The sequence below is a fragment of the Salmo salar genome, chromosome 22 (assembly GCF_965601325.2).
Source record: "Salmo salar chromosome 22, fSalSal1, whole genome shotgun sequence".
NCBI lineage: Eukaryota > Metazoa > Chordata > Actinopteri > Salmoniformes > Salmonidae > Salmo > Salmo salar.
In genome coordinates this window covers 23,524,102-23,540,916 of record NC_138312.1, presented here as the reverse complement: position 1 = coordinate 23,540,916, position 16,815 = coordinate 23,524,102, and the positions used below count along the sequence as shown (strand labels likewise).

At 41.7% G+C, this 16,815-nt stretch overlaps 3 protein-coding genes across 5 annotated transcripts in view; 2 read left to right on the top strand and 1 right to left on the bottom strand.

Moving 5' to 3' along the window:
* Positions 1-2,048: 2,048 nt before the first annotated feature.
* LOC106583016 (signal peptidase complex subunit 1) lies at positions 2,049-5,352 on the top strand. Its single transcript, XM_014166754.3, has 4 exons — positions 2,049-2,413; positions 2,975-3,034; positions 4,729-4,815; positions 5,067-5,352. The coding sequence occupies exons 1-4, from the start codon at positions 2,378-2,380 to the stop codon at positions 5,190-5,192; spliced, it is 309 nt and encodes a 102-aa protein (XP_014022229.1). The 5' UTR covers positions 2,049-2,377; the 3' UTR covers positions 5,193-5,352.
* Positions 5,066-16,037, bottom strand: nek4 (NIMA-related kinase 4). Of its 3 annotated transcripts, none has more exons than XM_014166750.3 (16): positions 15,234-16,037; positions 13,527-13,793; positions 13,191-13,388; positions 12,940-13,047; positions 11,506-11,660; positions 11,229-11,364; positions 8,517-9,176; positions 8,343-8,399; positions 8,084-8,224; positions 7,851-7,988; positions 7,063-7,129; positions 6,815-6,933; positions 6,636-6,727; positions 6,281-6,498; positions 5,982-6,115; positions 5,066-5,894 (listed from the first exon to the last, which is right to left on the bottom strand). In XM_014166750.3, the coding sequence occupies exons 2-16, from the start codon at positions 13,638-13,640 to the stop codon at positions 5,796-5,798; spliced, it is 2,436 nt and encodes an 811-aa protein (XP_014022225.3). In that variant the 5' UTR covers positions 13,641-13,793; positions 15,234-16,037; the 3' UTR covers positions 5,066-5,795. The 3 variants fall into 3 exon arrangements, with proteins under 3 accessions (XP_014022225.3, XP_014022224.3, XP_014022223.3); XM_014166749.3 differs by lacking the exon at positions 15,234-16,037 and adding an exon at positions 14,170-14,488 and having other exon boundaries at positions 6,636-6,724; XM_014166748.3 differs by lacking the exon at positions 15,234-16,037 and adding an exon at positions 14,170-14,487.
* camk1b (calcium/calmodulin-dependent protein kinase Ib) overlaps positions 15,309-16,815 on the top strand; it is an 85,214-nt gene continuing 83,707 nt past the window's right edge. Inside the window, exon 1 of the mRNA XM_014166753.3 lies at positions 15,309-15,434. The gene's annotated coding sequence lies outside the window, so the exon portion shown is untranslated. The remainder of the gene's footprint in view (positions 15,435-16,815) is intronic.

Sequence of the window (16,815 nt, the reverse complement as noted above, 5' to 3'; positions counted from 1 at the left end):
TGATGTCCTTGGGTAGGCAGAGGGAGTCTGGAAGGGCATCAAGGAATCTTTGGGTTGTCTGAGAATTTATAGTACGACTTTCGATGCTCCTTGGTTGGGGTCTGAGCAGATTATTTGTTGCGATTGCAAACATAATAAAATGGTGGTCCGATAGTCCAGGATTATGAGGAAAAACATTAAGATCCACAACATTTATTCCACGGGACAAAACTAGGTCCAGAGTATGACTGTGGCAGTGAGTAGGTCCAGAGACATGTTGGACAAAACCCACTGAGTCGATGATGGCTCCAAAAGCCTTTTGGAGTGGGTCTGTGGATTTTTCCATGTGAATATTAAAGTCACCAAAAATGTGAATATTATCTGCTATGACTACAATGTCCGATAGGAATTCAGGGAACTCAGTGAGGAACGCTGTATATGGCCCAGGAGGCCTGTAAACAGTAGCTATAAAAAGTGATTGAGTAGGCTGCATAGATTTCATGACTAAAAATTTGCTATCGTAAATGTTAGCAACACCTCCGCCTTTGCGGGATGCACGGGGATATGGTCACTAGTGTAACCGGGAGGTGAGGCCTCATTTAACACAGTAAATTCATCAGGCTTAAGCCATGTTTCAGTCAGGCCAATCACATCAAGATTATGAACAGTGATTAGTTCATTGACTATAACTGCCTTTGAAGTGAGGGATCTAACATTAAGTAGCCCTATTGTGAGATGTGAGGTATCACGATCTCTTTCAATAATGGCAGGAATGGAGGAGGTCTTTATTCTAGTGAGATTGCTAAGGTGAACACCGCCATGTTTAGTTTTGCCCAACCTAGGTCGAGGCACAGACACGGTCTCATTGGGGATAGCTGAGCTAACTACACTGACTGTGCTAGTGGCAGACTCCACTAAGCTGGCCGGCTGGCTAACAGCCTGCTGCCTGGCCTGCACCCTATTTCATTATGGAGCTAGGGGAGTTAGAGCCCTGTCTATGTTCGTAGATAAGATGAGAGCACCCCTCCAGCTAGGATGTAGTCTGTCACTCCTCAACAGGCCAGGCTTGGTCCTGTTTGTGGGTGAGTCCCAGAAAGAGGGCCAATTATCTACAAATACTATCTTTTGGAAGGGGCAGAAAACAGTTTTCAACCAGCGATTGAGTTGTGAGACTCTGCTGTAGAGCTCATCACTCCCCCTAACTGGGAGGGGGCCAGAGACAATTACTCGATGCCGACACATCTTTCTAGCTGATTTACACACTGAGGCTATGTTGCGCTTGGTGACCTCTGACTGTTTCATCCTAACATCGTAATTTACGAGCTAGCACAGGTTCAGATGAAAACCATTTCGGGCGAAAGCACGAGCGCATCACGTGAACAAGCAGTGCACACAGTCAGGCAGACATCAAAGCACACCTCTAGTGCCCAGAGAGTGTGCATCCTTGTTTCAAAGTCTGTTATGTTGATTTAGTTGGTGCAGTATAAATGGTTACTTACCCTGAGAGCATGTATTCAATTGTACAAAGCGTGCAAAACAAGACAAGACCTGACAATAGCTGTGCAGCAACGCTCCCCATCCAACCTGACAGAGCTTGAGATGATCTGTAGCGAAGAATGGAAGAAACTCCCCAAATACAGGTGATCCAAGCTTGTAGCATCATACTCAAGAAGACTCAAGGCTGTAATCGCTGCCAAAGATGTTTTAACAAATACTGAGTAAAGGGTCTGAATACTTATGTAAGTGTGATATTTCAGTTTTGTATTTTTAATAAATATGTAAACATTTGTAAAATCCTGGTTTTGCTTCGTCCTTATGGGGTATTGTGTGTAGATTGATGAGAAAAAAAACAATTTAATCAATTTTACAATAAGGCTGTAATGTAACAAAATGTGGAAAAAGTCAAAGGGTCTGAAAAACTTCCCAAATGCACTGTAGCTCCATTCTTGTGTATTTTATTTTATTCCTTGTCTTAGTATTTTAAAACTCTGCATTGTTGGGAAGGGGTAGTAAGCAAGCATGTCAATGTAAAGTATTCACCAGTTGTATTCAGCGCATGTGACAAATACAGTTTGATTTAGATTTGAATGGTGTCACGTGATCGAAGACTTTCCATTTACAGTCTACGGCTCAAACAGCAATGTATCATGGGTAAAATGTGACTGACTGATCTACAAATAATAATTTGACGTTATTTATGATGCAAGTTGATTTGTAGATCAGTCAGTCGGCAGTCGCCTGCGGTCAAGTTGATGCTCTCTAATACGGCCATTAGCTTGAATGCATCAACAGTCTTAGGTCCTTCGAAATACTACGTATGCTTTTTGAAACCGGAAGTCTAACCAGACACATTGTATGCAGTTTTACTTTAAGCTGATTAGCTATCTGACGTAGAAAGATGTTGTCAATATTTAACTCCATTCCAACACACATGGTAAGAATTTTAATTATTACTGAATTCACCGACTGTTGCAAATGGCTACAAATTTAAAAAGCATGAGTAGATTAATCAAAGGCTAGCAAACGTTTGCTACAATTTCAAGCAGTTGCAGTAAGCTAGCTAGGGAGCAATAACGTATAAAGTAATTAGAACTTAAATTCGATGCAAAAATAATATTGAACATTGTTAAGAGTATAATATTTAGCCAACTGTTCATCCAACCATAAATCCATGTCATATTGTTGGAATCAAACATTGATCATCGTTTGGATGCTAGCCAGCTAGATGCCCATATGCACATCTATGAACCGCAAGATAGATCCCATGTGTTGTTGTGGATGCCCTAGAGTTCTAGTAGTTATAACCAAATGTATAAATGCATCCCCAATGACAAAGCCTATAATAATACTACTCTTCAAGGCACCACTTCTGATGAACCTTCTTGATCTGTCTTGATTATTGACACGTCAGATATTAGTTTTCCAGTTGTGATGTAACAATCTACCAGTCTTGACTCAAAAATGATAAACTTTGCATGGCTTGGTGATGTTTTAGGATTATAAAGGACAAAAGCTGGCGGAGCAGATCTTCCAAGGAATCATACTTGCCTCAGCGGTGAGTGGCCTGACAAACATGCCTATTAAAATGTACTTTTCAGTGTGTTGTTTTTACACTAGGTTTAATAACCCTAGCCGTTGATCATGACTCCCAGTTCCATATGGTTAGGGTTCCCACATAGCCATATTTCCCAGCCTGGTCTCAGACTAGACGTAACATAGTAAATGTAAATCCGAGACACTCATTAGTATATGTTATGTTTGGTATGGTTACACAAGACAGATGGTTACTTAAGGAAAAATAACGTGAACATCTAGCAACCCAAAGGTTGAATCTCATCCCGGACAACTTTAGTATTTTAGCTAATTAGCTACTTTTCAACTATACTGAAGAAAAATATAAACGCAACAGTTAATGATTTTACTGAGTTACATTTCTTATAAGGAAATCAGTCAATTTAAATAAATAAATTAGGTGCTAATCTATAGATTTCACATGATGTGTAGGCCCACCCACTTAGGAACCAGGCCCAGCCAATCAGAATTAGTTTTTCCCCACGAAAGGGCTTTATACCAGACAGAAATAGTCCTCAGTTTCATCAGCAGTCCGGGTAGCTGGTCTCTGACAATCCCGCAGGTAAAGAAGCCGGATGTGGAGGTCCTAGCCTGGCATGGTTACACGAGGTCTGCGGTTGTGAGGCCGATTGGACGTCTCTAAAACGTAATGGTATAGAATGGACATTCCTGCAGTCAGCATGCTTCCTCAACTTGAGACATCTGTGGCGTTGTGTGACTAAACTGCACATTTTAGGATGGCCTTTTATTGTCCCCAGCACAAGGTGCACCTGTGTAATGATCATGCTGTTTAATCAGCTTCTTGATATACTACACCTGTAAGGTGGATGGATTATCTTGGCAAAGGATAAAATGCTCACTAACAGGGGTGTAAACAAAAACATTTGAGAGAAGCTTTTTGTGCATATGGAACATTTCTGGGATCTTTTATTTCAGCTCATGACACCGGCACTTTACATGTTACGTTTATATTTTTGTTCAGTTTTCTTACAATTTTTTTGTTAATTTGCAACTACTTAGCATGTTAGCTAACACTATCCCTTTAACCTAACTCCTAAACTTAACCTTAAAACCAACCCCTAGCCTAGTTAACTTTAGCCACCTAGCTAGAATTCGTAACATGTTTTTACAAATTTGTAACATTGTAATTTTTGCTAATTCTAACATATGAATTGTAATTCGTAACATACCATACGGAATGGGTGATGGAGATCCACAAATTAATACACACCATATGAAATGTAACATATCATTCTAAATTTGGCTCTCAGATTTACATACAGAAGAATACAAAATGCTCTGAGACCAGATTGCATTTCCATGCTACAGTGCTTGTTTATCTAAGACAGAGTGGACTACCTGTACTAATTAGCCATCTGTCTCTGAACACCTGTTTGTAACAGAAGATGAACGCCATAAACATGTCACAAAAAAATACTGTCGGCTGCAGCTGTGTTAAAACAGTGTGTATGCTCCATTTTTGAAATTATTTGAAAGTAGAGGGATTTATGTTTCTAGAACCTACTTGACAATCGATTCACGTTTATATGCATTTGGCTGTTTTGGCTTCCAAAGCCAATTTGTCTTTAAACAGAACATGTAATATCTTGGAATGGAAGGAGTAAGATTAGGCTCCTTTAGTCCATTATTACGCTAACCCCTTGCATTACCCTCCAGGTGATCGGATTCGCTTATGGCCTCATCATTGAACAGTTTGGGTGGACTGTGTACATAGTGTTAGGAGGTTTTGCTGTGTCTTGTTTGGTGAGTTAAGTTTCATTCCATCCTCCCTGAATATGTGTATTTGACGTTGTGCCAAGCAGAAAATGTTGCACCTGTGCAAAGAGTGCACCCACAGACCAACCTTGACACAGGTTTATTCAAAATGTATACTCTGTAGTCATTACATTCTAATCTGCAATGTAAAACATTTTATGGGACCAAACTAACCCTCTTCTCCTCAACATCTCTCCCTCATCCCATGTCTCCTCATCTCTCCACCTTCTCTGTCTCAGCTGACCCTGCCCCCCTGGCCCATGTACAGACAGAACCCCCTCTCCTGGCAGCCAGCCCTACCAGAGACTACAGGAGAAACCCTGCAAAAGCCTCAGGAGAATCTGAAGAAGAAGAAGCACAAGTAGCTCATGACTGTATGTACCAGTTTGCCCAAGATACGTTTTGTGACTGAAAATAACCATATGTCTGTACAATAAATCCTTGTTTAAAGGAAGCCTTTGTTACAGGGTATTATGCCAAACAGTGGTGGAATGTCAATGTACAATAAACAGATTTGCTACTGTGGATACTTTGTAGACTGCACTCACGTTGTCATCCCAACTGTTTAATAATGTGGATATAAGAATCTATGTAATGTAAGGATAAATAAAGAACTTATAATAAATAATTTAAAAGTCAAACAAAGGGGTTGGAAATATCTACAATACAGTACTTCTACGTCCTGCAACTTATATACAATCAGGAAATTAAGAATTTACTATATAGTGTTTATAGGTACAATTATTGTTGCACTAGTTTGCATTATAAATATTTCACTACAATAATCAATATACCTGACAGGTAGGAAAACAGTAACAGACTCTCATTGCATATTGTAACCTTTATGGAAAATTTGTTTATGTATATATATTTAAAGTGAGGTTTAAAAATAGTCTACATGAACTTGTACATAGGATATGGAGATGCGATTGTCTATACAAAAGTATTGCATTGTTCATTAGCTGAACTTAACCCTTGAACAAAATATCCTCAAATAACTTTAGCTGCCGCACCATCAGAGCATATGACTGGTACTTGTCCTCTCCCATCTGCTCCCGAAGACACCGCTGTGTGTGGAGAAATAATAAAACGGAGATTACAGCCATGTCTAACTGGAAGCACTCTGTATCATGGATGTCATTTTGAATCCTAACCTCTCGTTTGTCCTCGTCATCCTCCTCCATTATGTCCAGGACTCTGTCCAACAGCTTCACCCCCAGTCCCTTCACCACATTTGTTCTCAGGTGCTCAATGGCTCTATGGACCTTCGCCGGTCCAGATGTGGTGCCTTGTAAGAGGTGGGTTGAATACCAAAAAAATTGAATCCACTTATTTCTTATGTAGAAATAAATTGATTTCTCAGTGATAAACCAGTCACCAGGGCAATATTGCATTGAAACACACATTGAATCTGCTAAGGATGCTCAGGCAGACTGTTTTGACAGAGACTGACCGTTGGGTAATTCACCGAAGTGGAACTCCTGCTCCTCTCTAGCTTTCCCATGCAGCACCAGGGTGTCCCGGTACTTCCTGTTCAGCTTAAACTCAGCCAGTGGAGTAGAGCCAGATCTACTACCACCATCCAGCTCACTAACAGCATCTCTGCCATCCATTCGCAATGTATGGGCCATCATCTGAACCAGGTCCTGCATATCACCAGATTCACTCTTTCTGCAATAATTTTTTTGTTGAAAACAAAACGTGTCAGATTTAAATGTGCATATTTCCAGCAACACTTAAAGGGCTTTGTGCTTCTATGGGTGGGGGGGGGGCACTGCTCCCAAGGAGCCAGAACAAGTTGTTTTTACCCGTCTTTGCAGTCCCTCTCTGAGCGATCAGTTGAGCTGGTGGAGGAGCTATATTCATCGTCGTCAGACGGTCGCCCCAGCAACCTGTCCTGCTAGAGGAGAACACATAGACTGAAGCCATATATAAACCGATTTAGCTTACTGTAACAGTAAGACAATGGAGATCAACCTATAGTTACCTTGTTTGTTTCCTTGCCCATGTCAGATACAGAGTGAGTGACAGTGGGGTTCTGGAACTCTGGCTGCTTATTATGTAACGAGGCAACATCATTCGACGCCCTTCTTACTGGATTGACAACTGCAGGAAAGAAGAATACTACAGTGAGCAATACAAAGCATAGCTACCACTTTATTGTTTAATATGACCAAATTCTGTCTGGTCCTATGGTCATATGATATATTAACAACACAGGGCAGAGGAGTTAACCTGGTTGGCTTGGGTTCTCCTGGGACTGTCTCAGTCTTCTCCTCTCCCTGGCTGACAGAGGACGCTCCTGGAAGCAGTAGAGATATTAAACTTTACCTGCCTATGTAATTACCATCTAAATACATGGGCATTAAACTTATTGTAAAGTTGGATCAACTTTATTTCAACAAAAAGGAAACATAATTGACAATATACAATTAGCAGTATACACTGAGTATACCAAACATTAGGAACACATTCATAATATTGAGTTGCACCCCCTCCCTTTTACCCTCAGAACAGCCTCAATTAGTCGGGAGCATGGACTCTACAAGGTGTTAAAAGCGTTCCATAGGGATGCTGGCCCATGACTCCAATGCTTCCCACAGTTGTGTCAAGTTGGCTGGATATGTTTTGGGTGGTGGACCATTCTTGATACATGGTGAAAACATATTTTTGCAGTTCTTGACACAAACCGGTGCACCTGAACCTACTACCATACCCCATTCAAAGGCACTTAAATATTTTGTCTTGCCCATTCACCCTCAATGGCACACATGCACAATCCATGCTTCAACGGTCTCAAGGCTTTAAAAAAAATAATTCCTTAACCTGTCTCCTCCCCTTCACTTACGCTGATTGAAGTGGATCTAACAGGTGACATCAATAAGGGATCATAGCTTTCACCTGGATTAACCTGGTCAGTTTATGTGATGGAAAGAGGTGTCCTTAATGTTCTGTACACGCAGTGTATATTCAAGACCTCAACCCTATGTTTGAGCAGTAGATGTTTAGTGCATTGACCTCACTTGTGTCAGTGGAATGTTGCTGTCCTTGGAGGAGCTAATGGTTGTTGAAGAGTTTGTTGTGGCAGCCCTCTTCTTCTTCTCCACTACCATTGCATCAACAGGAGGCGGTGGTAGAGGTCTAGGAACTGCCACTGTACACTGGGAAAGAACAAGCAAGGGTTGAAGAGTCTTTAGGTTCCAAAGCACTTTGACAGCCCAAAGCCATGATAAAGTCCCCCAGTCACTGTCCTCACCTTGTCCGGATCACTCTGTATCCACCTCCTGTCCTTCTGCCTGCGTTGCCGGGAGACAAATGGCTCAGAGGAGGAGGGCGTACACAGAGGGAGCGTGTCCTGCTCTGGGACTGGAGAGAGGGGCTCCATGTGACAGGGTTCCTACATACACAGATAAAACATAACTAGCATCAATTACCTCTAAAGGATGCGCTATATGGAGTGTGATAGCCTACAGAATAAACTAATTCCCACAATATGAGAACAAACTGGTTCTTACCAGTGTTATAACAGGAGGAAGGGGCTCTAGGAGCTTTTCTGTGGATTCCAAGCTCTCCTTTAAAGACAAGACAATTACACAGGGGCTTACAACTATTACAACTCTCATTCACAGAATTTACTTGCACTGTGTGCAGCACGAGTATCATTCCCTATCCACAAACCAGGCACTTACTCTGACATCTGCAGGATGTTTTTGTGTGGGATCCTCCTTCAGAAGATTCATAGTGTCATCTTTGTTATCGATATTTACTTCAAAAGTCTGTCCAGTGGATTCCACTTTGAATTCCCCTGCAGAACTTGATTCAGGCAAGCTGGTGGAAACAATCAGACTTACGGTCTGTTCAGGAGCAGGGCTCTCAATGACCACATCTTTGAGTAGCTCCATTGTGTCATCCTTATCATATATGTGTACGGTTTTCTCTACAGAGGTTCTGACTCCGTCTCTGTGATTCAAAGCACACTGCATTAGAGGTCCATTGGCGGTCCTCCTCTCCTCTACCCTGCTACTGACACCTGATAGCAGCCTGCGAGGGGGAGGCCGAGGGTGGGAGGGATCCTGTATCCCTCCCCTCAGCTCCTCTATGGGTCTCTGACACAGAGTGTCATTATCTGAGCTGGCGTTAGGCACGAACTGGGGTGGATCCCCTCTCTGGGCCCTTCTCTCCTCTTCCTGTGGCTGGATATCAATGTCAATGTTACTGATGGTTGCTAAGGATGCACCAGTGGTGTTGAGAATGTCTGATGCAGGGAATTTGGGTGTTAGATATGTCTGGGGTGGGGCGTCCTTTATGATTCCATTGTATCCATTACGCCTTTGCGAGTTCATCTCCTCCTATGAATGAGAACAGAAATAGAACAAACACACCACAATGAAAACAATTAAGACACTTGTGTGACTTGATGAGCATAATTGTTACTTTATGGCCTTTCTCTCTCACAGTCTCGCTCTCGAACAAAAATATAAACACAACATACAACAATTTTAATGAATTACAATTCATATAAGGAAATCAGTCAATTGAAATAAATTCATTAGACCCTAATCTATGGATTTCACATGACTGGGCAGGGGTGCATCCATGGGTGGGCCTTCGAGGACATAGGCCCACCCACTGGGGAGCCAGGCCCAGCCAATCAGAAAGAGTATTTCCCCACAAAATGGCTTTATTACAGACAGAAATACTCCTCAGTTTCATCAGCTGTCTGTGTTGCTAGTCTCAGTCAATCCCGCAGGTGAAGAAGCTGGATGTGGAGGTCCTGGGCTGGCGTGGTCTGCGGTTGTGAGGCCGGTTGGACATACTACCAAATTCTCTAAAACAACATTGGAGGCGGCTTATGGTAGAGAAATTAACATTCAATTCTCTGGCAACAGCTCTGGTGGACATTCCTGCAGTCAGCATGACATCCGTGGCATTGTGTTGTGTGACAAAACTGCACATTTTAGAGTGGCTTTTTATTGTCCACAGCACAAGGTGCACCTGTGTAATGATAACTGTTTAATCAGCTTCTTGATATGCCACACTGTCTGTCTCTGTGTGTGTGTGTGTGTGTGTGTGTGTGTGTGTGTGTGTGTGTGTGTGTGTGTGTGTGTGTGTGTGTGTATGTATGTATGTATATATATAATGGCTGATTTTTAATGGCATATCTACATAGGCGTACAGAGGCCCATTATCAGCAACCACCACTCCTGTGTTCCAATGGCACGTTGTTTTAGCTAATCCAAGTTTCTAATTTTAAATGGCTAATTGATCATAAGAAAACCCTTTGCAATTCCGTTAGCACAGCTGAAAACTGTTGTTCTGATTAAAGAAGCAATAAAATGCCTTCTTTAGACTAGTTGAGTATCTGGAGCATCAGCATTTGTGTGTTCGATTACAGGCTCAAAATGGCCAGAAACAAAAAAACTTTCTTCTGAAACTCGTCAGTCTATTCTTGTTCTGAGAAATGAAGGCTATTCCATGCGAGAAATTGCCAAGAAACTGAAGATCTCGTACAACGCTGTGTACTACTCCCTTCACAGAACAGCGCAAACTGGCTCAAACCAGAACAGAGAGGAGTGGGAGGCCCCGGTGTGCAACTGAGCAAGAGGACAAGTACATTAGAGTGTCTAAAAACACCAGTCTCAACGTCAACAGTGAAGAGGCGACTCCGAGATGCTGGCCTTCTAGGCAGTTTCAAAGAAAAACCCACATCTCAGACTGGCCAATAAAGAAAAGATCAAGATGGGCAAAAGAACAGAGAAGGCCAGCATCCCGGAGTCGCCTCTGTATTTCTGATCAATTTGAAGTTATTTTAATTTTAAAACAAGGACATTTCTATGTGACCCCAAACTTTTGAATGGTAGTATATATGTGTATATGTATATATGTTTGACAGAGTGATGGAGTGCTACATCAGATGACCTGGCCTCCACCATCACCCGACCTCAACCTAATTGAGATTGCTTGGGATGAGTTTCACAGCAGAGTGAAAGAAAAACAGCCAACAAGTGCTCAGCATATATGGAAACTCCTTCAGGACTGTTAAGCATTCCAGGTGAAGCTGGTTGAGAGAATGCCAAGAGTGTGCAAAGCTGTCATCAAGGCAAAATGTGGCTACTTTGAAGAATCTCAAATATAAAATAGATTTTGATTTATGAAACACTTTCTTGGTTACTACATGATTCCATATGTTAATTCATAGTTTTGAATGAGTAGGTGTCCAAACACCCACACACACACACACACACCCACACACCCACACACCCACACACCCACACACACCCACACACACACACACACACACACACACACACACACACACACACACACACACACACACACACACACACACACACGTTTTCCCAGAGTATTTTAGTGCTGTTCTATTAGCTGTTCACTCTCACCCTTTTCCCTTTGGTGTTTAGGTCTGGCTGGGGACATTGAGGGGGGGGCTCAGGCCTGGGCTTAGACGAAACCATAGACGCTGCACTGGGTCTGCTACTACCACCAACAGCTTTCTTTCTGGACTTGGCAGTTTTCCTAGAGTGATTTGAACAAACAAGATATCCAAGATGACATCAATCCTACACACTTAATTGACTAAATATTTGTTCCAACATACAAAGAAGTGAGAGAGAAAGAAAGCGTTAGCCAGGTGCTACAACAGATGAAGCCACCTACTCTTTGGTGGCCTCTAAAAACATTGCGATTTGTCGTTTGATGTAGGGCTGACGTAGGATATGTTTGACATCAGGTCGGTCCTCTGGTCTCTTACACAACATGCTCTTTATCAGCTCTCCCAGCTGAGGGTCGTACTTACTCGGCATCTGAGGCAGCTGGATGACAGGAAAATAGATCAATGAATCTAGTAGCAAACAAATAATCTGTCATCATGACCAATGTTCCTTCAAAAAAAATTCAGCACTGAGCAAATTTCAGTTCTACTGAGCGCAAACTTTTAACATTTTGAAAATTGTGTGAAACTTCTGTTGCGCTTTTACTGTGAACACTGAGTCTGTATCAGCTTTAAGTTACAGTTATAACAGTGGCTAGGATACTGTGGCTAACTGATCATAATGTAGGCCTATCAGAGTGGCCTACCATTAAAAAAAAACTATGGAGAAAATGCATTACATAACATTTTAACATAGCTGTTCTATCATTCAGCCTACAGTAGCAGCCAATGTGTGGTGTTCAATGTAGACCTACATTCCACAAGACATTAACCGTTTTATCCACTTGTCCTTCAGACAAGGAGGTGACTGAAAATGTGTTGTTTGATGTAAGAAACCACTTTCCAAAAAAATAAAAAAACATTATTATTCCCATACCTTTATTACAGAGATTCAGACAAATTATGCTACCCTTTGCCTATTGGCTACTTAGCTTATTCAAGACTGTCTCAAAATACAACACTGACCCTTTAGACAGAAAAAAAAGCTATTTACCTGACTCGCTTTTCAAAGATAGCAAAAAACGCAGACATTTTGTGCTCTTGTGGAAAGCAACCACTCCCCCATTGAGGACTAGAAATGAGCTATATCTGGGATAATAACTCACTTACTAGCAAAGCATATGAACAAATGTGCACACGTGGCTACATGCAGCTCTCACTTTGATCTCAAAACAAGTGCATCTACTCACGACTACTCATGCTGTAAACACAATCCAGTTCAAAGGGAATGGCACAGATCCATATATGGCAATGGTCTATTTGCATATAGGTCTACTGCAGCTCTGACTGGTTATGCTGCACTGGTCTGTGTAGAATATGGGCCTAAGTCCCGCCTGTCAATGCAATAGAATCCTACTCCAATGCGTTCTGCCAACAAGAAAGTCTCTTGCATAGTTAGTTTTGCATACTAAGTCTTGCATAGATTATTTTGTTTCGGTATGTTGCATTGAAAGTGGCTAATACTGCGTTGATTAGATCACAATTCCCACAGTAGAGGGAAGCGTTGATAATGTTAACCAAAGGGGAAAACTAGAAAGTTCAATATTGTGCTTCTCTGCGCAGGCAGATATTTCTTCAGCGTGGCAGTCCCGGGGAGCGCACAACTTAAGAGGGAACACTGATCATGACTACTCCTTTGGGAAAAGATGTAAGGGACTGACCTTTCCCTCTACAATGCGGTACACCAGTGAGTTCATGTCCTTGGCATTGAAGGCATGTTTCAGGGTGGACATCTCATACACACAGCAGCCCAGTGCCCACACGTCAGACTGGGGAAAAAAGGAGTGTTTAATTTGGCAATGGAAAGGCCTAGTGCATACAACAGCAATCTCCTCAGATTGTGTCTGGATCAATAGAACTGCTGCTCTAAACAGTGATGATCTCAAGTATTGATCTACTAAGTACACCGTACCTTGTGGTTGTAGGGTTTGTTGGAGAACAGCTCCGGGCTCATATAGTATGGTGTTCCTATGAGGGTGCTGGCCATGTCATTCTGATTCTCCAGAACACGGGCGATGCCAAGGTCCCCCACTTTGATGATGTTAGTCTTGGTCAGAAAGATATTCTGGGTCTTCAGGTCCCGGTGCAAAATACACTTCTCATGTAAATACTACAATTCAACAGAGAAAAAAAGTCAGATGTCACTAACTCTCCTGTACTTAAGCCTCAGCCTCTGCCAAAACGAATGGAAAGAGGCAGAGTAGATGTTGCTACAATCTCAGCTATGATTTGATGCACTTCAATGTACCTGGAGGGCCATAGCTATCTGGACGAACCACTCCACCACCTGCCTTTCAGGTAGGAGTTCCCCCTTCTGTTGCTTGAGTCTATGGTACAGGTCGCCTCCCTCGCAGAAGCCCATGACGATGTAGAGCTGGCAGTCTTCTCCTTCCCACGACTCCCTGTATGTCACGATGTTTGGGTGTCGTAGTTGCGAGAGAAGCTGAGCCTCTTGTTCCGCGGCTCGCCGCTCACGTTTCGAGGACGTGGTCAAGTTCAACTTCTTTATGACATACTAAGGAAAACAGGAGAAACGAGTTCGACTCCGCGCAACATATTTCACTCTGCAAACATTCTGTCTAAACGCATGTGGCCAACGTTCTGTCTAGACAGATGTCACAAATGCGTCTAGACAGAACGTTCACAACATTTGCCGCAGTTTTTTATTTCTAAATGGCAAACGTATCTACCTTGTAGATCCCATAGGCAGTAATTTGAACGTTGTTTAGTTAACGTTAGCTGCCTAGCTAACTTTTAGTTTAACTAGCTAGCTAGTTGCTAACTTGTTGTGATATCGAGGATTCAGGGAAGGGAATACATGTGTCCGAGTCAAACAAACCTATTATAACGTTTTTCAAACCATGTATTGAAGTGGATTGTTGTATTCTTACCTGCTTACGGTCGGTTTTGTGTTTCACCAGATTCACCTCTCCATAACTCCCCTTTCCAACAACTCTGATAAACATGTAATTATTCATGACTTTAAATCGTACAGTCTAACTGTTAGCCCAAATGCAAAGGGTAGAATCTAGTTAACTAATTGACGACACGGCTGTGAATATCTCCCATTTTCTGCACACTATAAATTCAGATTTATAACTTATTTAGCGCAGGGTAATGTACCAACAAGACGATTTTCAAAACACAGGAAATCATCACTGGCTTTTTCGTCACTAGGCAACTGGCACATGAAAGTCGACGTTGGTTAGAGGGGTGTACGAACCCGTAAACAAACGCCCCCATTTATCCCATAGCCCCATCTAGGGTAGAAAAAGAGCATAAGCTGTTTGTTATAAATGTTGTTGTATGATGTTCCCCGGACATTGCATAAATATTTTTTATTGTCTGTCTGCCTTTCACACATCATGGGTTACATCGATTTCCAGAAAATGTTTCATTTCAAACAGTGTTGTTTATAATCATCCCAACCTGTATTCAATAGCCTACATTTAGTCCCTATAATGTAATTGACGGATGCATGAATGAATGGGGATTTGACAGAGGGATGGAAAATATTGAGTAATTGATGGCTAAGGTAACTCCACTAGAGGGCAGATGATACTAACAAAGTTGGTAGTGCAAGGAGTTTGTTTGATTGAATTCTAATTTATGTTGCCTATTCCTTCTCACACTGTCCTTGACAGTGTGTCAGTCTATAGTGGCAAAGATGGGAGAGCATATTGAATAAAATTCCAGAGGGAATGAAGTAGCCTACTTGTGTATGACTTGTCATCATTGCAACACAGTAACACAATTATTTGTTGGGTTTTTTAGTAGGCTTTACTTTCTTGGATGTTTTTATTATTTATCTTGATAGCCTATTAACACTTTGACCAAACGATTAAGCTAATCAACTGGGACAATTTACCCTGTCCGTAGGCCTTGGATAGAGAAGACACCTACCTTAAGCAGAATGTTAAAAAACAAAAAAACAATAATGAAGCAGCATGCTTACCTTTGTGCCACAAACAGGTTGTTCATTGATGTTGGACGAGAATGATCTGGCCCCTTGTGTTTGCCACTCCCTCCGCCCACTGCCCTGACGTCATGAGAGTGCAGTTGTAGGTGTCGAATCCAGTTTTTCCGCGAGCGACGCGAGTCCAACATTGGTGAAACTGTAAGAAAGGAACAACCTTTGAAATCGTACAATTCACAGGTAAGAATTTCTGTTATGTTGATTAGAACATTGTGTGGACATTATTATAATGACTGGCATAATTCAAATGTATAATTCAGATGTAGTCGCTATATGGAAAAATGCCCTGAATGCGAGAATAGTTTACGTTTCTGGTCTGCCTGATTGACAATATAAAACTGAAATGTTAAACCATAGCCTACATAGTTTATTGCTTTTATAACTATAGTTTCGTAATAGTTTAAATTAATAATGTTTTGAAAGTAATTGTTTCGCAGCTGGTTAACCTCTCTGAAACAAGCTACGAGACAGACAGTGCCCCATCATATGGAACGTTCATTCATATTAATATACATGCTAGTGTTTAACATTAGTATTTACAAAGCCCAGATACTAAAGAGTTGCGGGCATATTTGTTTATGGTACTAAGCATATTTTTCAGTAGAGATCAGAGGCCACTGATGGAGTGTGTGCAAACCAACAGAAAGAGTATAAACTGATAGTAGTGTTTAATTTTCCATCAAAGTTATCATTGACATTTTAGAGTGTAGGTCCTCATAAATGTATTCTAACTTATTGTAACAATTTTCCCATTTTAGTGTCTTACTAAACTAGAATGCTTGAGGTATTTTTGTCTTCTGCTTCCATTCTCTCCCTCTCTCCTTCGAGCGCTCATAATTTTTTATACCGTCTATTATACCCCCCCCCCCCCCCCCCCCCCACACACACACACACACACATACATCCTTGCTCACGTTCCATGAGCCAGCTCGGAAGGAGAATGCGGCTTATCAGTTAAAAAGCTCATTTTTAAAGGGAGTTGCTTAGTGTCATAGACACCGGTGTCCCAGATGAGCTTGTGGTTCAGATCAATATGTTATCATGACAAGGAGAATGTGATATTTGTGAGTGGACAGTGAGATGTTACTGTAACACAGAGACACTGTGATGTTCCAGCTCTCAATGTGGAGGTATCAGTTAGGCTAGCCTGCATGCTCTTGACCTTTTGTCATAGGGTGTAAACAGGTTTTTTTTTTGGGGGGGGGGAGCATGGTCTTATTTCTATTACAGGATATTGGATGACTGTCATTCATATTCCATTCACACAGCTTAATGTGAAATTGATAGGTTTAGGCTACTACATGATACTAACATTTTACCTACTGGACAAATGAAGGTATGCTTATCCCCGTTTCGTTTGCTTCCATTTAAGAAAAGTTTTTCAACAGAATCAGTCAGAATGAATACACCCCTGATTACCGCACACACAGTTCACTTTCATAGCAGCCATATACAAACATCATGAGCACTTTACTCGTTGTATAATTCCTTCTCACATCTACGCGCTCTCCTCCTCTCACCTTTTCCCTTCGCTTGTGGACTTCAGTGCAACCGGACGTGA